Below are 19,791 nucleotides of genomic sequence, written 5' to 3' on the forward strand. Positions count from 1 at the left end.
AAACTCCCTTTAATGGTAAAGGAAGAAACTTTGAGAGGAACCAGACTCAAAGGGGAACCTCATCCTCATATGGGTGACACTGGAGGGTGTTATTATAAATATACAGTCTGACAAAAGTCAAGTGAGTCATAAATTTAACTGAGGCATTGTAACCATATTAATGGTGTCCTGTCCCAACAAAATCTATGGTCACTATTCTATATACAGTCTACAGTCAGAACTAAGATCTGTCATTTTCATGCTTTACCCCAATAGTGAAAAGTGAGAAATTTTACTGAACCACCACAATTTTATTTGCATATAGTTTTAATATATAATACATACAAAGGTTAAATAATGGCTATAAATCCTAGGGCTATTATTATATTAGATTTAAAGCATAGACTCTGACAGGCTTTTCACAAGTCTCAGCTACCTGTATCTGTCAGCACCCGGACGGAGGTGGCTTGGAGACAGACGGGCACACGGCGGAGCAGCCGGAGAGGGCTGAGCGACGTCCACAGCCGAGCTGAAGGGCCGAGGCGACATCCGCCTCCGAGCTGAAGGGCCCCCAGGTCGATGAGGCGGCTTCATTCTGTCCGGCCCCGGACGGAGGTGGCTTGGAGACAGACGTGTACGCAGGATAGCTTCAAATGAAAGGGGTTTAATACTTGAGGAAGACAAACATAAACCACACTACACAGGGAACTAACATTATTATTAATGAAGCCGCTCACATATATACAGACAGGGACAATCACACACAATGGGGAACAGGTGTGATGACCGGGAGGAGCAGACGTGGACGGGGCAATCATGTGACACAAACAAACACAAACGCACATGGCCATAAGTCTGCGCTGATCCCTGACGGATCTGCGCTGATCCCTGACAGTATCAGACTGCCTTATCTGCTCAGGTACCTCAGTCCAAGTATTTAAACACAAGCCTTATCATCATCTCTGATGTATCCAGTCTTCTCTGTTTACACTATCATCTGTAATGAAATAATTATGGAACATTCAATCACATTCAATTTTGTCATCAATGAAATGTATTTTTGTATTAAAATCTTTTTATTAGGTCATTTATAAATATTTGGCTGCTTTCTTTAAATCACTGCATACCATTCCTAATGACCTGACCTTGTTTCTGAAGAGTTATTAGGCAAAATGATAAAATAAATATAAACTACATTTCCATATAATGTTGGTAAAATATAATTTTAGAGTCAAAGCTTTAAGAAGTTTCAAAAGAATCGCAATTAAAAACTGATTTTTATTTATTATTTTTTAATTTTTATTTTTAACATAACTATCAGTTTTAATTGAACTAAATTCTTTCAAAACATTGCACCTTGTTTCCCATTGCTCTGAGGTCATGTGTTTTTTCATTCAAAAAGGCAAACAGAAACGAAAGTAAACTACAGAAACCGTCACTAACTTGTTCACTAGCATTTCAACTCACATTTCACAAGTTCAACCAGCTATTTAACTCTCTCTCTCTGGTTACCGACGTCATTGAAAGCATTAAGAAACCCACATATGTGTCTTATTGAAAATAAAACAAAGGTGATAATCATCATGATATCTGTTGCAGGCCCGCCAGAATTCCAAATGGCCAAGCCCCAAACGGCGTATTACCCAGAATGAGTGATGAACAATATGAGCTGAGTCTCTCAAAAAATGTATTAAATGTAATAATTAGAGTAACACACCACTAGAGAAACACCTAAATACCAACACCCATTTTATTTACTGGCTATGTTATTAATCAGGTTGCAATGACTCCCTCTTAAGGATCTCCGCCTATATGACTTGCCCAACAAACAGTGGTACAGCTCCCATATACTTTGACACACAGGGGTGAGCCTGGTCTCATTTGAAAGAAGAGATTCTCTGGTTTCAGAAACTAGTTTTCGATTCTAGGCCTTACTGGCACAAAGTTACAGGGGTTAGAATGAAGGTTTTCATTTCCGCCTGGGTTGTTTACCTGATAAACTGATTAATCTTATTTTTCTGGAACATGCTAGCGACAAAACAACAACTGAGAGTCAGAGCCACATGTCTTGGCTTTCACCAAAAAAAATTCAAGTCAAAAGACCCAAAAATGGATTTTATATGAATATTTTTCTACGGCCCTGGTCGTCGGGTGCAGCGTTTTTGTGTACTTGTTTACTGTATAACTTTGAAATAAAATGCTGCAGGCTCAGTCTGAAAGGCCTAAAACAAGCCTAGACTCTCTCTCTATCACTCTGGTGTGAAAACAGGCCTGTAACTTGACACCCTGAGCTGTGAGAGGGACAAAAGGTCAGGGATTACGCAAGAATTCTTCCGCGCATCCAGTTCACGCAGACACAGGCAAAGAACATAAGGCATGCCGCATACCGTTGGAATCGTCTGCTTATTGGATAAACAGCTGTATAGGTCCCAGCCCATTTCATTGCTATTGGAAGGAGTAATTGTCAGTCAAAGGCGGGTTCCCAAAAAATGAGGTCATGCCACCATTGGCTTCCCAGCCGTCTATCTCTGCCATACAAGCACCGATTGGCTCAAATGAGGGCTTATTTGATTCGTTAGGACCTGGGCTATAAATATGACGTAGGCTTGAATTTTTGAATATCCCAATTAGGAGTTAGAGCGGCAAAACGAGATGATGGCGCACTTCTGTTTCCAGTTTTCAGAACACTAACGGAATATTTGCGGCGCGACCAAAGCGTTTTGGATTAAAAGGCTTACAGATTTCAGTTCCTTGGACCTGTGTGGATTTTTGTAGATTATTTGTGTTGGAATATATTACCCCAGTGAAGAAAGAGACGCGTCTAAAGGTAAGGGAAAAACCGGTCTAGCGCCACCTAGGTCAGTTTGGTCAAATTTTTTTCTAATTGTATGAAGGCTGTGAATCATATTGTGCTTTGTGTGTGGGCTTAAAAAATTATTGAGAGTATAAACTTTAATAGGTAAATAGGTTTTTTCGTGATTTGATGCTTTAAAGTTGAATTGAAGCTTGTTTCTGGGTCATCCCCTAGTGTAAGACGTTTGCAGTTCCTATAACTACACGTCAGACTAATACAGCATAATTAAGTTCAGGAAAACATCTGTGCTCAGAAAAGGGAGGAGCCTCATTTTGCAGTTGCCTTTTGAGTCTGGTTCCTCTCAAGGTTTCTTCCTCTACCATCCAAGGGAGTTTTTCCTTGTCACCTCAGTCACACTTCATTCATTGTGAATAAATACAAACACATTTAAATGTCTAAAATAAATCTTGAATTATTGTATTATATAAATCTTTTTATAATGCATTAGCTGCTTTAAGAAAATGTCGATTGTTAAAAGCCCTATACAAATATTTTATTTGTAAAAAATATTTTTTTTACTAAAAAGTTTAGATGACAGGCTTTTACTGTACCCTGAAATATAAGCTAAACAATCTCAGAGTCAGTAGCAAGCTATTTGTTTGCTGCTTTTTTCTAGCAACACTTCTGCTGGGCTCAACACATTGATGAGGGGAGACAAGCAAAATATTAATTAAATTATATATCCTTGAAGTGATTATTTTAAAATCCTAAGCTACCAGCACTCTGGATACATTTTTCAGAATCAAACTAAGCAACCAATATCAGGAATGAGAGTTATGGGGACGCAATTTCAGGCAAACAGGACATCGTCCTCTCTTTCACTGAATCAGAGGTTGACGATCACCGGTCCAGTCTTTACTTGGTCACCAGAGGATTATCCGAAATATCAGATCGGTACATCCCTAGTACCCTTACGCAGGACCCTTCAGGACCCTTCAGGACCCTTACGCATAAATGCAAATACTCTACTATGGCTCACACAAACCTAAATTGTCAAACACTTTGAACATATACAGAATTTAATTTAAATTAAAGGATGAAAAAGTTTTAATAAATCATTTTGTGAATATGAGCTATTTACTCACATTGGTTTTAGATCAAACACAATTTCAAATCTGCCATTTTAAAGGTTTAAAAGCAAGAAATGAAAATTTCTACTAAACCACCATTTTGACTTAAGCAAATAGTATTTATTTAATGTGTAATACATTTTCCCATAAATGCAAATATTTATATGATATTTTATGAATAGCCTACAGACTGACAGGATTTTCAGATGTCCAAACAATTTTGGTGAATTATGTTAGTGGTTATGTTATGTGTCATAATATGCAACATGCAGAGAAAAAAACTCTTTAGGTCAAATCAAGATTTTTAAGATCAGACAATTTTGGTGAATTATGTTAGTGGTTATGTTACGTGTCATAATATGCAACATGCAGAGAAAAACTCTTTAGGTCAAATCAAGATTTTTAATCACTTTTCCTTAATTTATCTGCCAGTACTAATAGAAATAAACACATTTCAAACATCACACTACGGTTCTAGCACTTGGTTGTCTTTCCTGATGAAATGAAAATCTGAATGTCTTCTTGTAACTTTTTGTAAGTTTGTATTAGCTAGTTTGTCAATTAGTTTGAAGCAGTAAATCATGCTACATTTTTAATTTGTTACAGTAAGTGTAAAGATTTCAATTCAACATCAACATTCTTAAAACTAGATTTATGCAGAATTTATCTATACCAATAAAATCATGCATACAATTAAAATCTGCTTAAACATAGGTTTGGATGTATTATTATGCATGGGATATGGTTGTGTTTCTCCTGGAAGCATTGTAAATGCAAGATAGATACTAACAAAATAGGTGTTTTCATTATCTGTACATCTTTTTATAATTCGTCTTATTTAAAAATAAATGCATACATTTTGCCAATAAAATAGAATTATTCAATGAAAGTGAGAAATACCAGATACCACTTTATAAACATTATAACCCTATTTGCATGTAACAGCAATAATCCTGTATTTTCTCTGTACACTGAAAAGATTCAGGAAACGGGTTTTTTCTTGTATGTGAATAACAATACCAACTATTTAAGAACAAAAAAGAAAGTGAAAATTATATAAAAGATTAATATACCATAGATTTCTTGGTTTTCTTTGTTTACTTAGAGCTACATGAATTGGTAAACTGATACTACAACATTGAGCCAAAGGAAGACTGGCAAAATCAAGCAACATTCAACACTATTAGTGCCGGTTTGGATGGTTGGTCGAGACATGGATGTTGTAGTTGTATTTGTGGGGATAGTGGTGGTGTTGGTGGTGGTAGTTGCTGTTATAGCGGGTGCAGTGCTGGTGCTTAGTTCTGTAGCTCTTACAAAATTAAAACAGGAAGCAACATTTCCTGCTTTATCCACTGCAACCAGTTCCAGGTCCTGTGAACAGCAAGAGGCATTGTAGGTGACCATAGTGACATTCACACCTGTGTCACTGAACACAGTGGTAGTGGTGAGGTTGCCGTTTCCCTGAAGGATTCTCACACTCTGAATTCCTGACCCATTTCCATCAGTCACATTAGCAGTGAGGTGCCATGAGGAGAGGCTGCAGTTGCCTGAGCAGTTAGCATTTACACTGACTGCCTCACACAAGGGAGGAGTAAAATCTGTCATCTTTAAGGAGGAGAAAACAGTTCAGCATTAATTTCAGTTTAGACATTTTGCCATTTTGTCTTGTTTATACTTAGAAAATTAAAATATTTCATCCAAATAGAATATTTTTATTTGGGATACATTTCCCTGTGGCATGTATCCCAAACACAAAATCGGGTGAAACAAGGTTTTAATCTATTAAATTTCCTTTTTTTTTTAGCTGTTCAGCAGGTTTTAATAGATGTCCACAAAGACATGAAATAAATATCATAGTAGTGGTTGTATTGAGGTATAATGGTATGACCTGCCAACTTAACCTAAACTCAATCTAAATGTGCTTCTCTTCAACAACACAATATAGACATTAATAAGTCCTTCGACAGTGTCCTGGAATATTTAATGTATTTTTAGTAATTACCGGAGCAATGATAGCGATATGTAGCACAGCGTAGTTGGAGTCGCTTCCATCAACTGCTTCAGCTTCAATTGTCACAGTGACATCAGTTCCAGAGGAAGTGTTTTTAGGTACAGTCAGAGTTACTGTATCATTCACACTGACTCCACTCTCAAGAGTTATGGATCTGTTAAACTGAGTTTCAAAATTGTGATCATTGCTAACTCTAATATTAAAGCTTCCAGCAGTGCCATTGGTCGCAAGAGTGAAAGGGAGAGTGAATTGTTTTCCTGGTTCCATTGTTTCAACAGGTTGAGTCTGAGAGTAATAATGAAAGAAAGTAAACTGTAACAGAATAAACTGAAAAACTAATGCTTTTAATGCCATTACAATCATCTTTTCATGAGCAATAAATATTCTGAACCATGAAATTTATTTATAATATATAAATACTTTATACAATAATAATGAGTGCAATTAAATGGTTATATTATATTATATTATATTATATTATATTATATTATATTATATTATATTATATTACATCCACATAACATCCAGGGCAACCAAATTAGATGCCTGGGAAAGTGGTATGATGATTCCCTGTCAGACAAGAACATTTCCAGCACCGGAAGACAAGTTGAAGAGTGGCTGAAGAAGATCGACAAGTCTGGCCTGCCTGGGAAATACAAGTGCTGGATTTACCAACACAGCCTGCTCCCAAGACTCATGTGGATTCTCACTGTATATGAGGTGCTCCTACCAACAGTTGAAGAAATGGAGAGAAAGTTCAACAAGCACCTTAGAAGATGGTTGGGAAGCTTTACATCCTTGGGGCTTTACCAAGGGCCAGCCCCAGCTTCCCCTGTCATCAGTGGTGGAGGAGTTTAAAGATGCTAATTGCAGACTGTCCCTGACATATAGGGACTTACAACTTACCAGGGAAGCAGGAATCAGAACAATATCAGGCCGCAAGTGGGCCGCCGGCACAGCAATAAACCAGACAGAATGTTCGCTTATGACCAAAGATATCATGGGAAACGCTTGTACTGGAAGGCAGGGTTTAGGAACATCACATTTCCAGAAGTGGTCAAAGTCAACTCTTAGGGAGAAGAGAACCATGATCCAGGATAACATTCAAAACCTTGAGGAAGAAATGAGAAGCAAAATCCATCGAGCTTGCAACTCAAGGTGCCTGGACGAGATGGAACCTCCCCAAGAAGACAATCACATGTAGTGAACTGTGTTCTGCATTCTGTCAGGGTGCAAGACCGCAGTGACACAGGGGAGATACAGGTGGAACCATGACAAGGTGTTGGCAGTGCTTGCAGACATCCTTGAGCAAGAAAGGAGGAAGAAGTAAGACCATTGCTGAGCACCATTGCCTTTGTGAAAGAAGGCCAAAGACCTGTCGTCCACAGCCAAGACAAGCAGAACCTTCTGCAGTCAGCCAAGGGATGGGAAATGGAGGTTGAACTGGGGAGGAAACTCCACTTCCCCAAGGCGGTACTGGCTACAACTCTAAGGCCCGATATCATCATGTGGTCTCTGGAGGGAAGGAAGATCATCATGGTGGAGTTCACGTTGCCGTGGGAGGAGGGCTGTGAGGAATCTGCAGAGAGAAAAAGTCAAAATACCAGCAACTTGTTGAAGGCTGCCAGGACAAAGGGTGGACATGTTGACTGATGACGGTGGAAGTCAGATGTTGTGGATTCCCAGCTCAATCTGTGTTGAATCTATTGACAATGGTTAGACTGAGAGGACACTTGAGGAAAGCAGGTGTTCATAAGCTGGGGGAAGTGGCAGAGAGAGCCTCCTGTTGGCTCTGGCATAAGAGAGAGTTTACAAGCTGGAAACGTGGAGGAGAGGGGCAGTGACCTGGCCAGTCACTGCTGACCCAATACTATAGGGTGTTGTGGTTAAGGGTCGAAACACCCAGTGAAGACTGGGGACCACCTGATGACCACACCTCCAGGCCAAGGCTTCATCCATTAGAAACGGATATACAGTTAGCATCTTAGATGTATTATATAACAATATAATATAATATAATATAATTATATAGTCCCTTTTATTAGGGTATCAAGAAAAAGATAATTTTGTATTTGCTTCAACTGGATTATATTATGTAGGAATATTTTGTATTCAGACTTACAGTAATGGTCACAGTTGATGCTTGGAATTGAGTTGGTGACTGTCTCTGAAAGGTGTTAGCTGAATACCTAGAGACACTGATCTGTCCAAACACACGAACAGTAAACTCTCGTGCTGGGATGCTGTTGAAGGTCACTAAGTACTGGCCACTAGCTACTTCTTCTAGTGACCCATTTAAAGAAATTGAACTTGAGGCTTTGACCAGAGACACCTCTGTAAGACTCACACTGTCCCCACCGACCATGGACACCAACAGGGTGACATTGCTATCTAAATTGAAGTGAAAAATAGAATAAAAATATAAGCTAAAAATGTAAACAGAGTTAACTAATTATCTGTTAGGCAAAGTTATTGACTTACTTGCAGGCCTGCTGTTTAATACAGAATAGCTTGGATGAAGCCCTTGGGAAAGTTCTACAAAGTCAAACATGAAGTCAACAGCACTTTGACCTGAATATTAAAAACAAACAGAGATAAAGACAAACAGACAGACAGACAGATCTATTTACTCACTGAAGCACATCTTTCATTTCTGTCATTTATTAATTCACAGATAATCAGAAGAGAGTTGCAAAGATTGTACCAACAACTTTGATGGTGTACATCTGTTTGGATTTAATACTGAAGAGCCACAATCCAACCTGCTCTGCAATATTTGGTCGCACTGTATGGAAGTTACCGACTCTCTGAATAAGACCCAACATCCCATTTAGTTCAGTGCTGCTCTGTGAGACTCCTGGGTTAGATAATAGCACATTATGAATATTTAGTCTAGCATTGCATTAACTTGATGTTATTGGAGGGTTATTGGAGATGTATTACAATCTACACACCTGAGGGACTAGTGATAGTGTAATCTGGAGAGTTGCCTGTGATGTAAATTGTCAGGTTTTGCACAGAGGAATCCACAAAGACCGAGAAGTTTTCAGTATCTACTGTTTTTCTAACAGCCTGGAATAGTGTGACCTGAAGAAGCAGAAATGTGATTGTTACTCTGCTAATATTACTCAGTGCTAATATGAACTATAAAATAAGAAGTTTTCTACACTTTTTTAAAATTATTATATCATTTTAACTTCAGCACTAAAGTTTCTTTAGAATATTTTTTATGAGCTGTAGTGCAGCAGCAAGCTATAAGGTTTAAAGTTAATCTGTAATTACCAGTGTAGAGCTGGAGATATCTGCAATAATGCTAGTGGCCTGGCTTAGTGTTTCCTTGGTTACTTCTATAGCCTGACCTCCAGAGTCCTGAGCCAGGTCATAGTAGACCTCGTTCAGCTGAGTGGAAAGCCCAGTGGATGCTCGCTTGTGGAGACGACTAGGCTGTGGCGTTAGCATAAAGTTCACCTTCAGATTGGGAAAAAAGAAAACATAATTGCTAAGTGGTTAAAGATAATCTCATCATTAATTAGAATTAAGTTTAGACAGAATTAATGATCAGCATAATTTCAAAACTTTGAAATGTTTTAATTAACCGTATCAATAATTGTTGTGTGTCTGTATATGTTATAGTCTCTTAACACTGTGGAGTACTGCAAACTAATTAGACATTTCACCAGAGCATTATAAGCATTTTGCATTGGTTTATGGTATGCTTTATGCTTTATCTTTATGGTAGCCTCCTAGGCCCTGTACTAGTACCAGGCCATGCACCAATCTAAGGTTCAGGCACTTCGTCAGTCTATGTCTATTTTACATTCACATTTCTTGCATTTAGCAGACACACTTATCTAGAGTGACTTGCATTTTATTTCAATTTATACATCTGAGCAATTGATGGTTAAGGGCCTTGCTCAACAGCCCAGCAGTGGCAGCTTGGTGGCATGACCTTCTGACCAGTAGTCCAACACCTTAACCACTAGGCTATCACATGTTTTATGTCTCATGCCTAGCTTCAGTCCCAGTCACACTCCCAGTTATTTAAACCCATATTTGTGTTTTCTTTGTTGTGATGTGCACATTCCATGTGTTTACCTGCAAGATTTCTTCAGCATTCTCATTTTTCCTTTTTCCTGACCATAACCTGTTCTCTTCCTTCACGTGTCTTTGTTTTGTTTTGATTAACTATGATTAATTAATTTTTTTTAAGAAATAGAAGTTAATGGTTTAAATAGTTTCTTCCTTCTGTAGGTAATACAAAGATTTGCTCACAGTATAAATGCCTGTAGTACTTGCATTTAATGTTTTGAGAACTTTAAATCTATTTTGGGCCAAAGCAAACTGAGAAAAAAACAGAACATAAAAAAAAAGATTTGCATTTACTCACAACAGACTTTGTTTTCTCAATCAGTGCTTTCACGGTGCTTGCCAACCATTTATCTTTTGCATCAGCATCAGTGAAAACAAAAATCTGAGTTTGTGGTGGAGATCCAGTGAGGGCGAGCTAGAATGGAAAGGAAACACTGATAGTAATATGCATGCTTGTAATTTCTGTCAGGAATGTCCAAATGACAGAGGCATTTTTAAATATATATATAAAATTATATAAATAGCCATTTATATAAAAAAAAAATTCATGACCAAATGAATTTAAGGAAGCACTTGATGCTATTTAGCCCACTTGACATCTTTTTGAATATATATTTTAGAAACAGAAATACATTTTTATTCACACAAATATATGAATTTGTACATGAATCAAGAAAGCATTAATGAGCTTAATTTTGCTGGTATATATTTCAGGATATTCAAAAAGCAATACGTTAGGAAATTACCTGGAGACCTGAAAAACACATTTCAGGTACATCTCCTCCATCATGAGCTCGAAGTGCATTAAGCTTTTTTTTAAACACATTAGGATCAGATGTTCTTGTTAGTGGGCCATAATCTGAAAGAATGAGCAACAATTTTTTTTGTTTAATCAATCCATTTTATAATGTTATGCTTAATGATTTTGTCTCTGCTTAGATAAAAAGCAGCGTCTATGAAGCACAGATAATATTCATTTTCAATTCAGTTCAATTTATATGTATAGTGCTTTTAACAATTTTCCATTGTCTCAAAGCAGCTTTACAGACATATGGAAATGAAAAAGAAATAAATATATAATAATTAATAATAATAATAAGAAGAAGAAAAATAAGGGTAAAAATAAATAAATGAATATAAACAATTAAAGTTTACAATTAATTTAGAAAAAAAAAACTTTTTCTATATAACTATCCCTATCCCTAATGAACAAGCCGGAGCTGACGGCGGCAAGAAAAAAATTGATAAGAGGAAGAAACCTTCAGGCTCAGAAGGGAACCTCATCCTCATTTGTGTGACTACAGTAAATAGTGTAAATGTAAATATTGTCCTTTCTACAATAGTTTATAATAGTGCAGCCGAGAGGAACTAATGGGTCATCGTAAACTCTGAGTTCACACAGACCTGGTTGCTGATAAAGACCAGACCATACAGTTGACTGACACAACATTCAAAAGAAGGCATGACAGTCTCCGGGCAGCTTTATACACAACAATCCCATGAGACATTGGCTGACCATGCAGATCAATCCCTGGCAAGGTGACCAAAGGGCGACGAGACTCCAGCCATTGGTAGAACATCAGGATTGACGAAGTGGCTCAATTTCTTCTTTTATTTAACATTATATATAATATGAAAATTACTTTTCTGTTTTTATTCATGACATGAAAAAATTTAACTTTTTTCTTTTTCTTTTTTTTTGCTATTGGAAACACTAGTCTCATGAATTTCAAATTCTGACTAATTTACTATAACAGTTCTGACAGTAGTCCTGACTGCAAGTCCAGTCACATTTTATCAAATCACTTTTTTAATTGTTTCTATACTAGCAAATTACACAGTGATCTTTATAGCAGAAACTCCACCTAATAAGTGTATGCACTTCATAGGTAGAAGCTGTTGAGGAAATGTTCATGTAATCTATACCATAAGTGATAACTGAAATCAATTTTTTCTTCTTCTACTTTTGTACTATCTGTTTATACCTAACTCTATCCTTGGCTTCTTTTACTCTTGCGTAAATTACCTTCATGTCCTCTTTCAACACCTCCATATATCTAATCTTTGACCTTCCTCTTGACCTTTTACCTGGCAGCTCCATCTCCAACATCCTTCTACCAATATAACCATCTCCCTCCTCTGTACATGTCCAAACCATCTCAATCTAGCCTCTCTGACCTTCTCCCCAGACAACCTGAGCTGTCCCTCTGATGTGCTCGTTCCTCATCCTGTCCAATCCTCGTCACTCCTAAACAGAACCTCAACATCCTCATCTCTGCTACCTCCATCTCTGCCTCATGTCTTTTCCTCACTGCTACAGTCTCTTACTGTACATCTACAGCATATCTGGTCTCACTGCTGTCACATACACCTTTCCTTTGATTCTTGCTGACAATCTTCTGTCACGCAACACTCCCTCCACCCACTCCAACCTGCCTACACTTGCCTCTTCACCTCTTTTCCATCACACTGGACAGTTTACACCAAATACTTAAACTTCTGCACCTTCTTGACCTCAGCCCCCTGTAACCTCACTGTTCTATTTCCATCCCTCTCATTCATACACATGTATTCTGTCTTACCACTACTTTCATTCTTCTTCTTTCTAGAGCAGACCTCCACCTTTCGAGGTGTTCCTCCACCTGCTCTCTACTCTCACTACAGACCACAAAGTCAGCCGCAAACATAATTGTCCATGGAGATTCCTGTCTGACTTCATATGTCAACCTATCCATCAAACAAGAAGGTACTCAAAGCTGATCCTTGATGTAGCCCCATCTCCACCTTGAACCACTTTGTATGACCTGCAGCACATCTTACTGCTGTCATACTCCTGCCACTCTTGACATCCTCATACAGTACCATAGCTCCTCTCTGGGCACCCTGTCATACACTTTCTCTAAACCCACAAAAATGCAGTGCATCTTTCTCTCCTTTTTTTTTAGCCTAGCTTCCACCACTCTTTCCCTTTACACTTTATAACTGTATACCTCTGTAGCTGCTACAACTCTGCACATCACTCTTGTTCTTAAAGATTAAACTAAAACGGCACTAAAACACTTCTCCTCCATTCCTCAGGCATCTTCTCAGTTTCTAAATTCCTGTTGAACAATCTTGATAGAAACTCCACTGCTATCTCTCCTAGACCTCCACAGGTATGTCTTCAGGACCAACAGCCTTTCCACTCATGATTCACCTCAGAGCCTTCCTCACCTCATCCTTTCTAATCTTTGCTATTTCCTACTCTACAAAGTTCACCTCTTCCCCCCCCTTCTTTACCTCTCACTTTCCTCATTCATCAGCTCAAAATAGTAATTCAATCTTCTCAGCACTCTCTCCTCACCTGTTAACATCTTTGCATTTCTATCGTTAACCACCCTTATCTGTTGCACATCCTTCCAATCTCTATGTCTCTGTCTCGCTAATGTGTACTACAGTAAGTCCCTTTTGTCTAACCTGACATACAACTCATTGTATGCCTTCTGTTTGGCCTACCACATCCCTCTTCACTAGGCACAGCAATGTCTTGTAATCCTGTCTATTTTCTTCAGACCTTTCTACATCCCAATTCTTTTTAACTAGCCTCTTCCTCTGAATGCTGTCCTGTACTTTCTTGTTCCACCACCATGTTTCCTTATCTTCTTTTCTCCTTCTCCTGGCTACCCAAACTCTGTCTCAGCTTCTGTCTGAATTCCTCACAACATTCTTCTTTTTTCAAATTCCACCACTTCTTTCCTTCTCAAATTTTATCTTATGTCTGTAAAGTTATCATATCTCTGTTATGGAACAATCTTCCATTTTTTGTTCTAGACACAGGCCCAGTCTCAGTCTTCAAGTCAAGGATAAAATCCTATTTCGTTCATCAAAAATTTTGTTAATAGCTTTTCTTTTATGTAATGGTGTAAATTTGGAGGGTTTATGGGCATGGAGAGTTCAGTCATTCTCAACTCTTTCAAAATATAAAAAAAAAAAATAATAATAATAATAATAATAATAATAATAATAATAATAATAATAATAAAAAGTACCCACACAGACACAGAGACATTCATACATGTCCATAGCTAGTCTTGGCAGAATGTCTGCTTGCTCTTTCCACAGAATATACTCCCCAATATACTCCCCTTAAATTGGTATTTAAAAAAAACAACAACTAATGATCCCTGTTCGTTCTGCCTTGTGTGATTTTTACCATATCAGGGAGGATTTCATTTCACCATGATCTCTAGCTTGCTCATTAGAAATAAATCTAAATCCCTATCCAGACACACTATACAAGTTTAAATGCTGATTAAATGTATATCTCTTTAGCCAGGCATAAGCATAATACATCCCATTACTTTGTGCTCCAGTACATTTGATCTGACAACAATGAGCATATAACAACCTAACATATAACAACCTATCATACATTCTAAGGCTCTGACATGGAGTAGTTAGCTTTTAATCTACAATGAACTCAGATGTTAAGCTAATTTCAGATTTGCTCAGGAGCTCTGTTACACAACTGCAAATGACTGTATATAACTGTAGAAAGGACATTATTATTTATAATCAAACTAAAAAGATAAAATGTTGTTTTTGATAAATCACCCTTTCTAGTGTTTATAATGATTTATAATCACGCCCTCCAGTGTCAAATAATGACAGGCAAACTTTTGTGTCTTATTCCTCTCAAGGATTCTTCCTCATACCATCTCTTTTTCATTGCCATGTTTTCCTCAGGGTTGCTCATTAGTAATGATTACAAATAAATTTAAATATAAGTTTAATATTAAATCTCAACTTTTTGTTTATTATTTTGTATAATCTGTAAAGCTGCTGTGACACAATATCCTTTGTTAAAAGTTCTATACAATTGACATAGAAATGAATTTAATAGTTTCACAGTACACATACTGTATAGCATTAAATCCATTTATGTTTATTATGCATGTAATCACATACATCTTAAAGTAGTAAAATAGTTTCCTTTTAAAATTCATATTTGAAAACAATTTAGGAATCAGACTTACCAGGGTCATTAAATGGCACAAGGATGTATTCTGAAGGTTGAACAGCTGTGCCTACTTTACTGTCAATGATCGATGAATAAACTCTCCTGATCTCATTAATTTCATCAGACATACTGCCAGTGGTATCAACAACAAAACACAGTACTGAAGTCTGGCGGAATCCCATCAGTCTGTGGGGTGACATTTAAGAGCAGTGTCACAAACAACTGTACTACTGAGTAGATATTCCTGGGTTTGCTGATAAAGTACATAGTAGCATGCATTTGTCTGTGCTTTTATTTATATTATTACTCAACATATTTATACAGTAATAGACTTGTTCTTATACCTAAGAAATTCAGAATCCCCAGTTGCTGCTCTTATATCCTGCAGTAGTTCTCTGGTAGCAGCAGTAGCTACCGATGCTGCCTCATAATGCAGATAACCATGGTCGGAGTCATCAGTATCCTTATTTATACCACCTTGAAACCAACTTGATGGATCAGAACGTCCCCCATGACTGCATTTTCCTTGAGGTTCAAACAGAAATTTTAAGATAACAACATATTTAACTTGTATGTCAGAGTAAACACAATCTAACTTGTTTTATTAATATTGCAGTTCAAAATTTAACAGATTCAATTAAACAGGTAAAACTGGAAAATCTAAAAATATTTATCAGATAATTTTCTTTATGTTCATCTCCTATTAAATACTTCTGACTTTATTTTTATGCTTAGTCTTTGAGGCATTACCTCTTGGTTTGGACCAGCCAAAGTATGCTGTTGTTAGTTTCTGCTTTTTGAGGACATCTTCCAGGATGTTGCCTCTGCAGATTCTGCTTGTACATTTTCTGCATGTTTCCGAATCTGGCAAAAAGATAAGAAACCTAGAAACTTAGGTTGTATGACATAAAATCTGTGTCATTTCCTCTAAAAAAAAATGTGCTGCTATGGATTCTTTTTGTGATTGCATTGTCCATGGTGCAGAATTTATTTCCACATGCAGCGTTAGTATACATGATACAAGTTTTGCCATGGATACACTGAACACAATTTTTGCATTTCTTCAAAAGAGCTTGAAATCTTTGCCTGGAAGAGACCTTGCTGATGCTGTATAACTACCCCAGTCTTGGGTATGACCTGTGACATGAAACTCCCTTCCACAACCTCAACAAATCCTGTTTCAGAAGGCAGAGGAAATTTGTCATACACTACCTCACTTATGATTGTCTTTTTGCAAGAAATCACAGTGTTACAATCACAATTTCATGACACATTTCATATTTAATGTAAACTCTAAAACATACAGTTTAATCAAAATTTCTATCTATCTATCTATCTATCTATCTATCTATCTATCTATCTATCTATCTATCTATCTATCTAAGTTAATCTTTCATCAGCGATTTCGTCTTTTACACAAAAATGTGTTCCTAATTTATATTAATAAATCATGTTTTTTGACAGAAAACAGGGGTGTCTTCATGATAAAATTCAGACCCAAATGCATGGATAGCTAAAAACACAATTTATTCAACATAACACATACAAAACCGAGAAACCCTGGGAAAAAGAAAAAACAAGACCGAGCACATGAAGACCATACAAAGACAACACGGCATGGACAAATAAGGAAGACAATCAGACACATAATGGACAGGTGTGCTAAGGCGGGATGGAATTAGACAAGGGCGGGGCAGACACATGACCACAAAACATAAACAAATGTCATAAAGTCCATGCTAGATCCTGACACTAAGTACATTTACTTTTAAGGGAACAGGAAATACATGTAAAGGTAAACCACAAATTCACAACAAACACCCATATATCTACACTGTGTTTATTTACCTGCTATGTTGTTAATCGGGGTGTGTGGTTTAATCAGGTTGGGGTAAGGTTTTCGCTTTCCCATCTCAATCCAGTTACTATGACTGTAGAAATCCTTAGGGAAAGACATGAAGCTGGGACTGAATTACAACACAATCATACAAATTACATTTTTTTTTTTCAAGAAGTAAACAAGCCTCACATTCTGTTAATACTAACCAACTAAAGTAATGTCCCAATAAAGCATTACACCAATGCTGTTCAATGTCTAACTTATATTAAATTTCTACATATATATCTTTACCTTAATTTTTAGCAATTCTGCTATTCTTCAGTGACATGGCGTCATACCTGCAAAGGGTGTAAGATTTTACCAAGTCTCTCTCTGGCAGTTTCATATCGTCCCATTTTGACACTGTATTTGGCAGCAGAAACTCCTGCAGTAATAATATCCCTTCCAGCCAAAATCTCCTCATTGCAAAAATGGTAACTTGGTGTAAAAAATTTCCAAAAGTCAACCCAGGCATTGTGATGACTTATCTCATCGATGCTCCTTTGAAAATGTTTGGCTGATTGAGACGAGGAACAAGCTTCTGCCACTGAGTTTACATTCATTGGCAATTTCTGGGGTAGAAAGATAAAATGAAAAAAAAAAAAAAAAACATAATCTTTAAATTGCCATTAAAATGATTATTTATGCAATATATGAAAATATATAAAAAAAAAATTTATTCACCAGAACAAAATTTCGTCCCTTATTGAGTGCTTGCTGTTTGCAGACATCAGCTGTTGTCTGTAGAATTGCATCACGAGTTATGTCCTGATGCTTTATAGAATTTGTAAACATTGGCATAAAAGCCATTGTCTGACTTATGAGGATCATTATAAGATACAGACAAACCGGTGTTTGAAACTGTACATTTGTGACGATCATCTTTAAGTCTGTGAAAAGAAAAAGAGTAGAAATAATCTGCCATCTCAATATTTCTTTCAGCAAACCTTAATTAATTACATCCCTATGTCAGTGTAGTGTAAATCATACCTTAAAGCTTGAAGCATCAGATGTCTGCAGTGGATGTACACTCTCTAGTGATGAACACACTTTTGTGCCTATACTAGTCATGAAAAGCATCACAAAAGAGGGAATGGAAGACACTCCCATGTTGAGAGTCCTCCTCCAAGTGGACACATCACAGGGTGAACCAGGGTCTTTTGTCTTCATCGATGAGAAGGCGCAAACATCTTTATTTCAGTCAATCAGCTAACAAATCTATTGAGCTCAAGGAAAATTTCAGGCAATTTCCGATTATTTCTCAGAGTTGTACCAGAAGCCCCCCATATTAATTTACATAGTTTCTCAAAATTCCCCTTACTATTTTGTCATACTATTGCTAGTTTTGCTTATGCTTATTTGCTAGCTTGCTACAGTAAGTTCATTGTTTTTTCATGATCTCAGCCTGTTATTTCTCACACTGTGTTTGCTTGTGTATTTTTTAAGCATTCGTTCCATTATTCCCACTAAAAGTTACTAATTACTCCCCTTCCTTAGATCAACAGCCTCAATCTCAGCGGGGCTTTCCAAAGGATGCATCCTGCTTGTTCCACCTCTTCCAAGCAGCCAGATGGATTTCTATTATCATACCGTTGCTGGCAGCTTGTCAAGTTTTGTGAACATATCAGTGACTCTGAAGTGCCTGAGTGTCTTGTCATGCCTTCACACATCGTTAGGAAACCTTTTACTTCCAAAGAATCCACCCAAACCCCTCTGAAAGTGAAAGTGGCGTGACATACAGTATGGCTAAGTACGGTGACCCATACTCAGAATTCGTTCTCTGCATTTAGCAGAGTGCACACACACAGCAGTGAACACACACACACACCATGAACACACACCCGGAGCAGTGGGCAGTCATATGCTGCAACACGCAGGGATCAGTTGGGGGGTTCGGTGCCTTGCTCAAGGGCACCTCAGTCGTGGCCGGCATAAGACTCGAACCCACAACCTTAGGGTTAGGAGGCAAACTCTCTAACCATTAGGCCACGACTTCCCTGTGTGATACAAATGAGCAGTTTACCCAAACTGATGGTTGCCTTCATGTTGGCCCTTGCTGCCCTGAGCTCAATCTCCTGTCTCTTCAGCATCTACCCATTCCTTCATGCGTCCCATCTCTCCCACTTCACCAGCCTCTCCGTCAGGTCCTCAGGCCCTTATAGCGCTGAGTCCGGCTATATGACTGTTTATTAAATAAATAACTTTTTCTAGGTTTTTGATTTGAATAAACTACTTAACCTTTTAACATATGGCTCAAGTGTAATTATTTTAGAACTATAATAATTGTAACATACTGTTTTATAATTAATTCTTTATGTTTTAAGACATGTTAGCAGTAAGAATCTTCTATATGCTTATTTGATAATGAGTGATTTAATTCACAAAGCAAATCTATCTATCTATCTATCTATCTATCTATCTATCTATCTATCTATCTATCTATCTATCTATCTATCTAACACAGCATCGCTTACAAAATATTTCGGAGTACTTGGTGTACCAATATCTTGAGATATTGTTGTAACTCCCTCCTTTTGAGTCATGATCTTACTCATGCGATAATGTATTATAGTAAGGAAACAATTTATTTGGCAAGCATGGTTTGTCATTGGGCCTGTACCAAACCCCATTTCTTATCACACATCATGCTTTTCTCCATGCTGCTCTTTCTCCTGCTGTGCAATGTGCCTGAAGATCTTCAAGGTCAGCTGTGGGAGTTCATATTTTCAAAATACACAAAGTTTCTTTTTTCATAGAGGATTATTTTTTTGCGGCTGCCTTTGCTGCTGCATCTGCTTTGGCATTACCCTGTGAAATGGAGTCTTCCCTGCATGTGCTTCAAATTCACATATAGCAATAAATTTGTTTATAGGACTGCATCCAGAAAATCAGAAATCAGGCCATTGTACA

General features: G+C 37.4%; 1 protein-coding gene across 1 annotated transcript; it reads right to left on the reverse strand.

The window, feature by feature from the left end:
* Positions 1–4,001: 4,001 nt before the first annotated feature.
* Positions 4,002–19,057, reverse strand: LOC113642505 (von Willebrand factor A domain-containing protein 7-like). The gene is made up of 16 exons (XM_027146061.2): positions 17,872–19,057; positions 17,566–17,771; positions 17,181–17,453; positions 16,851–16,944; positions 15,753–15,866; positions 15,347–15,527; positions 15,019–15,188; positions 10,750–10,862; positions 10,302–10,418; positions 9,197–9,382; positions 8,869–9,001; positions 8,619–8,771; positions 8,396–8,485; positions 8,037–8,305; positions 5,906–6,199; positions 4,002–5,508 (listed from the first exon to the last, which is right to left on the reverse strand). Exons 2-16 carry the CDS (start codon positions 17,761–17,763, stop codon positions 5,011–5,013), a joined length of 2,883 nt encoding a protein of 960 aa, XP_027001862.2. The 5' UTR covers positions 17,764–17,771; positions 17,872–19,057; the 3' UTR covers positions 4,002–5,010.
* Positions 19,058–19,791: the final 734 nt, after the last annotated feature.

This window comes from Tachysurus fulvidraco, chromosome 4 (assembly GCF_022655615.1).
Source record: "Tachysurus fulvidraco isolate hzauxx_2018 chromosome 4, HZAU_PFXX_2.0, whole genome shotgun sequence".
Classification (NCBI taxonomy): Eukaryota; Metazoa; Chordata; class Actinopteri; order Siluriformes; family Bagridae; genus Tachysurus; species Tachysurus fulvidraco.

Coding starts and splice junctions, on each gene's coding strand:
- LOC113642505 (XM_027146061.2), bottom strand. CDS start 17,763: ATGATCGTCACAAATGTACAGTTTCAAACACCGGTTTGTCTGTATCTT. Junction 17,454..17,565: donor AGGGACGAAATTTTGTTCTG/GTGAATAAATTT, acceptor TTTCTACCCCAG/AAATTGCCAATGAATGTAAA. Junction 6,200..8,036: donor CATCAACTGTGACCATTACT/GTAAGTCTGAAT, acceptor TATTACTCTCAG/ACTCAACCTGTTGAAACAAT.